The 11260-nt window shown below is 39.2% G+C and overlaps 1 protein-coding gene across 1 annotated transcript; it reads left to right on the top strand.

Moving 5' to 3' along the window:
• The first annotated feature begins 1470 nt into the window (after window positions 1-1470).
• On the top strand, window positions 1471-7499 carry fam83d (family with sequence similarity 83 member D). The gene is made up of 4 exons (XM_077573460.1): window positions 1471-2049; window positions 4283-4450; window positions 4588-4712; window positions 6244-7499. Exons 1-4 carry the CDS (start codon window positions 1561-1563, stop codon window positions 7085-7087), a joined length of 1626 nt encoding a protein of 541 aa, XP_077429586.1. The 5' UTR covers window positions 1471-1560; the 3' UTR covers window positions 7088-7499.
• Window positions 7500-11260: the final 3761 nt, after the last annotated feature.

The raw sequence follows: 11260 nt of genomic DNA, 5'->3' as shown, positions 1-11260 counted from the left end.
ATACAAGTACGCTTGTAGCCTACTGTAGGAGTGTTTTCAGATATTACAAATTCATTTTGCATTAATAATAGTTGTCTTTGTCATACCAGTTCGTCCAGGAATGAGTTCAGACGTTGCCTGAAAGTAAAATTCAGGAACAACAAGAATATCAATTGCTAAACCTCTGCATAGAACCAAAAATGTGGGTGTGGCGCGAGTATTACGCCGCTTCAAGTGTCACTATATGGCAGCTACTTTAATCATCAGGATTCTCAACTTTGCATGTCAGTAATAAAGTTATCAATGGAAAGATGCTATCACACATCACATTACACTTTTCCCTGTCAATTAAAGCAGGTGTCACCAACCTTTTTGAAATTGAGAACTATTTCCTGGCTACTAAGTAGTGTGAAGGGCGACCAGATTGATACACACTTTTGAAATTCACTCACTTTCCCTTTAATCATATAATATTATTAACAATGTTAATGATTCCACACAATATTTACAAAACTGATAAATATCAATATGCAACACTTTATTTCTATAAATCTTGCCAGTGTTTACATTTTCAAATGATCACTTATACAACATTCCTAGAAAATCACAATGTCCCACGTTGGGGACACCTGAATTAAAGTGTACGTGAAGGAATACGTTTGGCCTGCAATCACCTCATATGATGCTCTGCAATTGACTGACAACCAGTCCAAGGTGATGATGCTAACATGAATAAATGCTAATAATATTATCATAATGTAGCCAAGTGCAAGTAGGGAAAGCCAAATTTCCATGTTTTTCCAATAAATATATATATATTTGTATTGTAACTTTGTTTCAAAAGGTTCTGTATTATTATTAGTGTACTTATAGTCTGGGGGCGTTTTATTATAAAAGTCAACTGTACTGTATACTATACATAAGGAAGTGTTTCCCGATAAAAATAAAATAAAAAAGAAGCAGGTGAGCGTGGCTCCATGCATAGACACAATGCATAATGAAAGATGAAACTTCAGTGGCAAAAGCAGCTCCACCATGAAACATCTACTGCATGATTAAAAAATGTACAGTATTTAGATTTGATCCCGATTGCAATCTCTCCTAAACTATGTTAAGCACAACGTTCTGATGTAACACGTGGGCAAGATTACAGAATAGCAAAATCAAGGTCACAGTCGGAAAACACCAAACAAACCTAATTTGAGAAAGGAAAGGAGCAAAGTATTTGTACAAACCAAAATGTTCAACAATAAGTTGTAGTTGAAAGCGCGATTGGTTTCAACAAGCAAGTAACCAGGGTCGCGTGTGCGGGGGCGGGAGGGTGTGTATCAGTGCAGAGCAGCGGTACGCTGCGGGAGTCATGTTTGCATCCAAATCAGCCAATCACATTGTGTTTACATTAAAATGACGGTCCAGTCGGACCAATCAAGAGCCGCTTTTATTCCACAGCAACCAATAGAGAACCGGGACAAAGAGGAACACAAGGAAACCACAAAATACGAAAGTGTGTACCTGTAAATCAAACTACCTCCACCCGCGGGACGGTTAGCGCTCAGGTTGGGAAAGGTAAGATAAGAAGCAATGGCGCTGTCTCAGTGTTTAGACGACTCACTCTTAAGACACAAGTCAACAGCGACTGGGGCCGCGCAGTGTAACCTGCAGGAAGTGTACAACGAGAGACACCGGCTCGCCTTGGAGGAACTGCTCTCCGAGGGGCTTCACAACTTTCTAGCTTTTCTCAAAAAGGAGTCCATCGCCAATTTCCTGTCGGATGAGGAGATCCAGTGGATCCGGGGCGCCACCGTGGCCCCGCGGCGCGTGTCGGTCCTCGGCGAGGACCAAGCGCAGCCGGAGCAGTCGCTCAGCAGCTCGGTTGACTGTTTGTCGGTGACTTATTTCCCCGAGGTGTCAGACGTGGAGCCGCCGCCGCTGGAGATCGGCTGGCCCGCTTTCACCGCGGGCTCTTACCGGGGAGTCACCAGGGCTGTGGCTCATTTCCAGCCCAGTTATGGCGACAACATCTACGCTTGCAAAGAAGCTGCAAGGAAAATGATCAGCAGTGCCAGAGAGGTACGCTGCAACACTGCAGGCCTGCATCATTTATTAACCATCACTACTTACTGGAAAAATATACTGTATGCTCAATTAAAGAATTTAACTGTCCATTGTTTCATACTAGATTACTAAAAAAAATCTCTTAACATTCTGCTCTTCACTTAGTCAAAATTGACTTTTTTACAACCATCGCTGATGGTGACACAAAAATGATTACAGATGTTCAATAAAATTAAAAAAAAAATCAGACCGATACTAGTACACTGATACCACCACTAGTATTACCTACATCATACATACCAATATTGCATTTGTCCTTAAAGTTATATGGCACCGCCGCAAGTACCAAAACCTTAAAATGAGCCTTGGTATCAGTCCGATACCTGTTATTGGTACTCACTCATCCCTAAAAAAGTTGCAAATAAAGAGAGGTAAAGTCAGGTGGAAAAAGCAGCAACATGGAAGAACATTAACCAGAGATCATTAATGTCAACAGTTTCTGAGAAGCAAGATATTACCCATCCATGGCCTTTAATTCAACTGTTTGATTGCATGACCTAGCAGTCGAACAGGACAGGTTTAAAAAATAAATAAATAAATCTGTCTAACCCGAAAAACATGAGATTTCTTTTTTTCTGTTATTATTAGCTAATTTAGCATTTTGGGGTTAGTAATTTCACAACATTAGGAAAGCTGTGTGAACATATCGTTTTTATATTATAAAACCCAAGATAGCTCTTGGTTTGAAGTGACAGCGTGTAGTAAGTTTTGCCATTTAGTGGTGAGCTAATAAAATGCAGCGACCAAAGTTTGAAGGCGTACATTTTGAAGCACGCACATTATGGCCCCTTAGAGAGACCACACTTAAGCAAGTCTAGCCGTAGCAAAAAGATGGCGGCAAAACATGTCACCCTTCTGTAAGGTGAGGCGCGGCCAGTGTAAAATTATGAGCATTTGCTAGACCTACGAATATATATAAAAAATATGTACGTTCAAGTGATAGAAAATATTTTTTTGCATATTATTATTGAAATTAATAATGCGTTTATAAAATGAATGAACGTTGACAAATCTAACATTTCTATACGGTACACTGTTCTTTTAAAAAACGTGAGACGTATACAGTGATTTTGTTTTTTCTTCTTCTCAGTGTGAGCACTATTTAAATTAATAAGAATTAAACCATTTTACTTAAGTGCAGGAGTTGAATCAATACTTGTACTATTTTTATTTTAAATCTTTAACTGTACTGCAGTATGAGTTCAATCTTTTGACAGGATGTTTGATTTTTTCATATACTTTTACAGGAATAAAAGAACTAAAACAAAATGTCATCCTAAAAACCTGCTGGATAGTCCCCATGGAATTTAGTTTGATCCTCCCGTTTTCTTTGGTCTGGCTTTTTTAATGAGATGAAATGACCAAAAGAAAGGACAATGAAAAGTAAAAGCAAAATGAATATTCATTGTGGTGTCATGTGCCTTATTTGAGCTGTCAGCTCTGTCTGCTGTTCAAAGAAGGAATCGTTGTGTGGCTTCAGCGGGACCTGGGGCCTTTGCAAACACTGCAGCAGATGTGTCTCAACTCGCTTTGCTAAGTTTGCTTGCTCTTCTATTAAAGAGCTGTACTTCCCTCCGTGGTGCTAAACAATGTCTTTTTGTAGACAGTTCTCAAGTAACCAGATCAATCTGGAAATGAGACATTATCATGGCCTTTTGTAGTCGCCAGACCTTCCTAGCCCACAGTCTTTGCCGTACAAAAGACTGTAACTGTGCATAATTGTCATTGGGCAGACATTTTGGCACATCCTCCTTAAAATAATCCGTGCATTTTCATTCAAATAAGGCAGATTTAGATTGTATGTGTCTATGACCAGATTGAAGTCTTAAATCTGAGATTACGCTAACATCCGTGTCTAATCCTCAACACACACGCTTGTGAAATTCCACCCGTCTTGGTGAACGTGGAAGATCTGCGCAAAACAAATCTCTTATAAAAGGTGCTTGTCTCGTTTGGGGGTGGGGGGGTAAGTAATTTGTTTGCTGACCAAGAGTTACCGCTGATTGCCATGGTAACAGACGACTGTCGAAAGAGGGCACACGGGCACACGTATTGGGTCTGACGGAGGGTTGTGTTTCAATAAGGCCTTGCGTTTGATACAAATGAAAACACAATCTTGTGCCGCATCCCACAAAACGCTGCAGCAGCCCTGAAAGTAAATCATGTGCTCTGTAATTTTCCACTGCAGGTGATTGCCATAGTTACGGATTCCCTGACAGACCTGGATATCTTTAAGGATCTTCAAGAGGCGTGTTCTGTCCGCAACGTCCCCGTTTACATTCTGCTGGACCAGCCGAGCTGTTCCGCTTTCCTCAAGATGTGCACAAACATTGGCGTCAACTTGGATGACCTTCAGGTACTTCCTTGGAGCACCAATATCTGCTGGCTACAGTGCAAATATTGCCATTAATATTTCATATGACTGACGGAAGGTCTGCTCACTGCTGCTCTGTCTCCCTCTTTGTTTTTGTTTTTTTTGTTCCGTTCTTGAAGAAAATGAGAGTGCGAACCATAACTGGCACGACTTATTACACAAGATCAGGAGCAAGGATCACTGGGAGAGTTCATGAGCGCTTTATGCTGATTGACGGGAACCATGCAGCCACAGGTTCATACAGGTATCTATCTATCTATCTATCTATCTATCTATCTATCTATCTATCTATCTATCTATCTATCTATCTATCTATCTATCTATCTATCTATCTGTCTGTCTGTCTGTCTGTCTGTCTGTCTGTCTGTCTGTCTGTCTGTCTGTCTGTCTGTCTGTCTGTCTGTCTGTCTGTCTGTCTATCTATCTATCTATCTATCTATCTATCTATCTATCTATCTATCTATCTATCTATCTATCTATCTTATCTATCTCAATTTTTTTAAGTTTCACATATTACACATCCAAACAAAAATTTCCAACCATATGAGGGAATAAGCACAAAGGCCAGATGTATCGCTGCATGCTTAGGCATTATGTCACATTTTTGGCATGACGAGGGCGTGGCTTGAGTAGAACAGATCTGAATAGCAATCTGAATGCTTTGATATGTTTACATTTCATTTAAAATGGAAACGGGTGAAATTTTAATTTACAGCTCATCTAAAAAAAAAAACACACAATTCTGGTGAGTTAAAAATAAGTTTGAGGTTCAATACTACATTAAAAAAATATTCCTCAATGTTCCTTTATCGAGTTTGCAAGATAATTTGGGTTAGAAATGAACATGGTGGAACTTTTTAAACTATTTTGTTTATTTTAAATGCCTGGCATGTAAGAACGTTGAATTTCTCATTAATATTTGATATATAAAAATATCTGTTAGCTGAATTTTACTCTGCCAAACATTAGTCCGCAAAAGCCTAAACAAAACAAAAAAATCAATATTGGTGGGGTGTGAATTAGCATACTAAATATTCTTATTAATAATTAGTATATTAACAATCTTATAGTTAATAGTAAACTTGCAGTCTTATAGTATACTGTGCATAACTACACGTTAACAAATATGGTTAGTGGATAGGAAATGGTTAATATTTTACATTGGATATTCAGTAATAGATGTTGATCATGGAATGGAGAGGACAGGATACATTTACACTTTTTCCTATTCCTTTTTGAACATGTAATTAATGTGCAAGCGCGTAATTTATTAGCAATGATTGGGGTTGAATACATTTTATATCTCTTTTGTTGCTTTCATTGATGCTTTGTTTCTGTTTGTATACTTGTTGGTTTTGTCTTTTTCCCCTCACAAGTGTACTTTTAAGTTGTTGTTGTTTTTTTAATTCAGTTTTGTTAAAATAACCCAAACAGGTTTTTGTTACACGCATACTTATTACGTAGTGCTCTCTTATATCATTTCTGACATTTAGTCATAAAATTATAGCATTGCATTTTAAAATAAAATCAACTTATGAGTATTATTTTCACTCTTTTGTCAGAAAACATAGAAGTATTTTTGGAACCGTCTACTGCTTGTATACTGAGTCACATAACAAAAAATAAAAATAATGATTACATTGGCCAAGATGTAAGAACAGAGAACCAATCAGACAATCACAACCCCGCACCCAGCTCTTCCTAACAGACGAAGAAAAGAATGAAAATAATGCCCTGGCCGAGCATGTTGGTACTGTAAATCTTTTTGTGTGCAGGTTCAACTGGACCGATGGCAAATTGAACACCAGCAACTTGATCGAGCTTTCTGGACAGATAACAGAAAAGTTTGATGAAGAATTCCGGATCCTTTACGCACAGTCTCTTCCCATGACTCCCCGAGGACCTGCAAGTGTCCGAAACAGCGGGATCTTTGAGTGCATGCCCAGCAAGCATCTGCTCACCTCCTCCCCATACCTGAGCAGGGAGAGGCTCTTGGAGCAAGCGTGTCTGACCAGCACACCAGGCCAGAAAACCAGCACTTTCCCCTTGCGGCCTCCCGGCGAGGTCTCCGCCCCAAAAGTGGGTCAAAACGGCAGCGGCGCTTCAAACACGTCGACTATTGGTGACGACTGGTTAGATCAAGACCGCATGCAAGAAGAAATCCTGGCCGCTGGTCCGAGCCCCCCGGCGGCGGAGTCTGCGGCAAGTAAGCCTGTTCCGCCGAGTGTGACGTCGTGCCACGTGGCCACCCAGACTAGTTTTTCAGCAACGGACAGTGACGCGCAGACAGACCTTCAGCTCACCCGCTCCATCGCCGTACTCAGCCCGAACAAGGCCGCCTCTCTCAGGAGTACCGCCCCCACCCGGGCCGCTCCAGCTGGCATCCTGAAGGACTACCTCAGCAGTCTGACTAAAGAGCGCCAGCACCACTACTCAGCCATCCGCTCCAAGCTGGAACACATGATGACCACTCTGTCCCAACGGCGGGAGCTCGCAGACATCGCCGTAATGACTCAGGGTAGACGAGGGGCACACAAAGAGCTGCCTGGGCCAGACCCTCGACTACTTGCTGAAAATGCAGCCATTGCCGCGTGGCCAACAGCCAGATGTGCACACTAGCTTTACTCCCCAATCCCCGTGATGAATTGTTGCCTTTCTGTTGTGTTTTTATGTCCTGTCCATATAATTTTGGGTGTAATGGTCGCAGAATAATAGTTGATCAAGCAATGTAGCAACTGTGCAATATTACTGTTATTGTAGGGATCACCAACATGGTGCCTGCAGACACAAATTAAATAGGTGAGCGGCGTCTAACTTTTTTTTCCTACTATTCTTTAAAAAAAATCTGTTATTTTAAAAACATGTACACTTCAAATGAATCAGTTACTCTTGGTTTCTAAGAGGTTGCTGATACAGTTTGCACGTATGAGTGATTGAAAGTGCCTTTATGCTGATGTGGGTATTATTAATTAATATACAGTACTTGTCCGTTGTGCCTTGCTAATAATAAAGTGTCCTTTTTGCTTCTTGATTGTGTTCACTTAAGTCCAGTTGTATTTTGAATTGCAAACACGTCTTTAACAGAAGCTCAGAAGCAAATCAAAATGCCAGCGCGACAAGCACAGATGGGAAAAGTACTGACATTCTCTACTTGAGTAAAAGTACAATTACTTGTGTAAAAAAAATACTTTGGTAAATGTGAAAGTACTCACTCAAATAATTACAAAGGTACAAGTAAAAAAGTACAGGCTCTGAAATATACTTGACGAGTAGAAGTAAAAAGTATTTTTACCGGATGTTTCCTACTACGTCAATTTGAAAGATATTAGCTAATGGAGCAAAAATGCGTTATTTATTGGCAGTGTTAGTTGTTCTAATCTAGCCAATTGCACGTCATGTGACAGTGTGTTGTAGAGCCAATCACAAGCTGGGATGTAGGGGCCCGTGTGTAACGATTCAAATGATTGGCGGAGCCAGGAGACATTGAGGTCAAGTATTTTAATTGTCTTCATACACTTAAAAACAAAAGTAACAACCTTATTTTGAACATGTGTCAAGTAAAAATTATAGATACTCATGTTAAAATGTAACAGATAAAAGTAAAAAGTGTAAAAATAAATACTCATGAAAGTACAAAGTACTGAAAAAACTACTCAAGTACAGTAACAGAGTATTTGTCCTTCGCTACTTCCCATATCTGACGACTAGAGAGAACAAGCAATGTTTTGTTTTGCTTTTTTTATTTTTATTTTTTATTTTTATACTACTCTCTAGACTAAATTAGTCAAGATGGCATCTGAGATACTGGAAACTATTTGGAGAAGCTTTGTCAACATTGTCAGTGACTGTTTACACACACACTAATTTGACTTAAACAGCTCATTTCTTTCACTTACAAAAAAATCATTCTTTCTAAGAACACAGGCCCCACCACTCGGAAAAGAGCAGATATCCAGACAGAAGAGAAGCAGGGGGTAGGAATTTGTTCCTAGCTCCATATTAGCGATGCTCTACTGAGCGTCCTTCTGAATCACCCCCCCCCCCCCCAAAAAAAAAGTGGCTTTGCACGGGCGCAAATGCTGCTGAGCCTGGCATGAACAGTGTTTTCAACTTCCTATCGTGCACCCAAGACCCCGCTGCGAAGGATCAAAACACATCAGAGTCTTGGCTCTCGTAGTGAGAAGTGTGTTCGGTTTTCATCCCGCTGAGCTTGACGTGTCGAACGTTTTGCTGCCTGAGGTGCGACTATTCCGTATCAATGTATACAGATTTATGAATCCGCAAAGGAGGAACCTGCTGGAGTTTTGGCACTACAAGAGTCGGGGCATACAGATCCAAAAACAAAGTGTTAATTAGTTAAAGAACATTTGGTTATTTGCTCTTATTTTGTTAATTTTCCTTTAGGCAAAAGTCTAGTTTTTTTTCCTTAACAGTATGACAAGATCTTGCATGGGGGGAGGGGATTAAGAAATTCCCAACCTCATGGTGGTCCTTGTATCAAATGGGGAATTTTGGACTACATATTAGTAGCTCTATAACATCTGCCAGTACCTGATATGGCAACTCCAGACTGGTATCTGCTTCATTAGTCTCCAAAGAGGGAATTGAAATTTTGGGAAATTGCCCAACTTCAACAACGGCTTTACTGTTTTATTTTGAGACAATGTCAAAAATTCACTAATTGCTCGCAGCTCTAGTTATTATTCTCTTTTTGTCTTTTAAATTTGGACACAACACGGTGACCTGTTTGTTAGCATGTCTGCCTCACAGTTCTGAGGTCTTGTCTTAGGCGTTCCTGTGTTGAGGCTACGTTCACACTGCAAGCAAATGCGACCCAGATCGGATTTGTTTTTGCCCAAATGCGACCTCTATCTGACTTTTTTTTTAATGTCAGTCTGAACGACTCAATTCCGATTTTTTAATATGCGACCTGGGTCACTTTCATATACGTATCCGAATTTTTGCAATGCGACCGCAGTCTGAACGGCCAGGTGGGGGCATTAAGGGGGCATTAAGCTTGATTTATACTTGACGCATCCGTGAGGTCAGGCAGACGTCACGTACGTGAACCGGCAAAGTTGTTTCGAGTAACAGTTGTGACTTTATATTTGACTTTAATTTAATCCCGCTTGAAACATGAAGTATAAAGATGACATTTGTGGTGGGGATATTAGTAATTTAGCATCGCAGACGGCTGATTTATTACGCGCGGCAATGACGTGACGTCATCGTTAGGGATATAAAAAAAAAAGGGAAAAAAAGGAAGAGTCTGCGTGAGATGGGGCGCGCTCAAACAGGCTAGCCTCATTTTCACAAAATATTATTTCTACCTCCTTTTGCATCACTTCTCTGTAGATATGAGATGGTAAAAACATGAGCTTATAAAAGTCCGTGGCCTTGATACGCTGGACCATACTTATTTACTTCCGCAAACACAGCGTTGTGAGTGACGTTGTATCTTCTTCTGCGCATGCGGGTCACTTCGGGGACGCATTACGTCTACACAGCAGACAGACTGAGGTCGCAATTAATAGGTAATGTGAACGCTTACAAAAAAAATAAATAAAAATTCGGGTTTCACCCAAAAATCGTAATTGTACATTGTGAACGTAGAAGTTTGCGTGTTCTCCCGGTGCTTGTGTGAGTTTTTAGTGGGTGCTGCGGCCTCCTAACACATTACACATGCGTAGTTAACTTAACTGAAGATTCTAAATTGGCAATTGGTTTGAATGGAATGGAATGTGTTGGCTTTACCACTCCAGGGTGTATTCTACCTCTCTGCCAAAGACAGTCTGGATAGACGCCAGCTCACCTGCAACCCAAAAGAGAACAAGTAAACAAAATGGATGGCTGAGTTTTAATATGATCAAAATTAGGGATGTTCAATATCACTTTTGTCAGACCAATACCAGTATGAGTACTCAACTATACGACTGATACCAACAGTACTTTTGATAAATAACATTTCTATTAAACTAATGACATATCATTTTACAGGAAGACATATAATTCCATTAAAGGATTTACAAATAATAATAATAATAATTACATGAAATTAATGTTAATCTTATATTATCCTTTTCCATTTCATAATATATATATACATATATTGTATAGAACGCACAATAAAATTATTATTTTTTATTAGAATTAAAATAAATAAAATGAAACTAATAATTCAGTGGCCAAAAAATGTCCCATTCAATATACGTGGTTGTACATTCTGCTTTCAACGGATCAAGGTCAAGGTTTATTTATATAGCACATTTACCTGAAGTGCTTCACATTTTAAAAACACTATGATAAAAACAATAGGAAAAAAAGAATGAAAATTTAAAATCTAACAAAAAAATATAAAATGGAGATATCCAAATCAGCTAGCATGTATATAAAACGCAATAATCACTATTAAAACTAGAAATTAAAACAGCACAAAGACAAAACACAATAAATAAAACAGAGATTAAAACAATAAAATTCAGGTGTCCATCTTAACTCGTGTTAACTGATACTGGTATTGGTCACCATTGCCACTTGTCAGTGCCTGATACCTTGAAATAATGCCATAATAACACATATGGTATCGGTATTCATCCATGTCTAATCAAAATATCTTGGATGTTTTTGTTTTATTCCACTACAGGTAAAATAACAGGGTCCGATTAAACAAATTAATCTAAATAAATTCAAGTACCATGGAAAAGTACGTTTATTTTAGGAGTTCAATTTAAAAAAGTGAATCGCAATACAAGAGTAAAATATTTCATGTAATTTTTAAATTATGTTGATGAA

This window comes from Vanacampus margaritifer, chromosome 8, assembly GCF_051991255.1.
Source record: "Vanacampus margaritifer isolate UIUO_Vmar chromosome 8, RoL_Vmar_1.0, whole genome shotgun sequence".
In the NCBI taxonomy this organism is placed as follows: Eukaryota; Metazoa; Chordata; class Actinopteri; order Syngnathiformes; family Syngnathidae; genus Vanacampus; species Vanacampus margaritifer.
The sequence above is the reverse complement of the archived record's forward strand: the minus strand, read 5'-3'. Positions and strand labels throughout refer to the sequence as shown.

Coding starts and splice junctions, on each gene's coding strand:
- fam83d (XM_077573460.1), top strand. CDS start 1,561: ATGGCGCTGTCTCAGTGTTTAGACGACTCACTCTTAAGACACAAGTCA. Junction 2,050..4,282: donor TGATCAGCAGTGCCAGAGAG/GTACGCTGCAAC, acceptor TTTCCACTGCAG/GTGATTGCCATAGTTACGGA. Junction 4,451..4,587: donor TCAACTTGGATGACCTTCAG/GTACTTCCTTGG, acceptor CCGTTCTTGAAG/AAAATGAGAGTGCGAACCAT.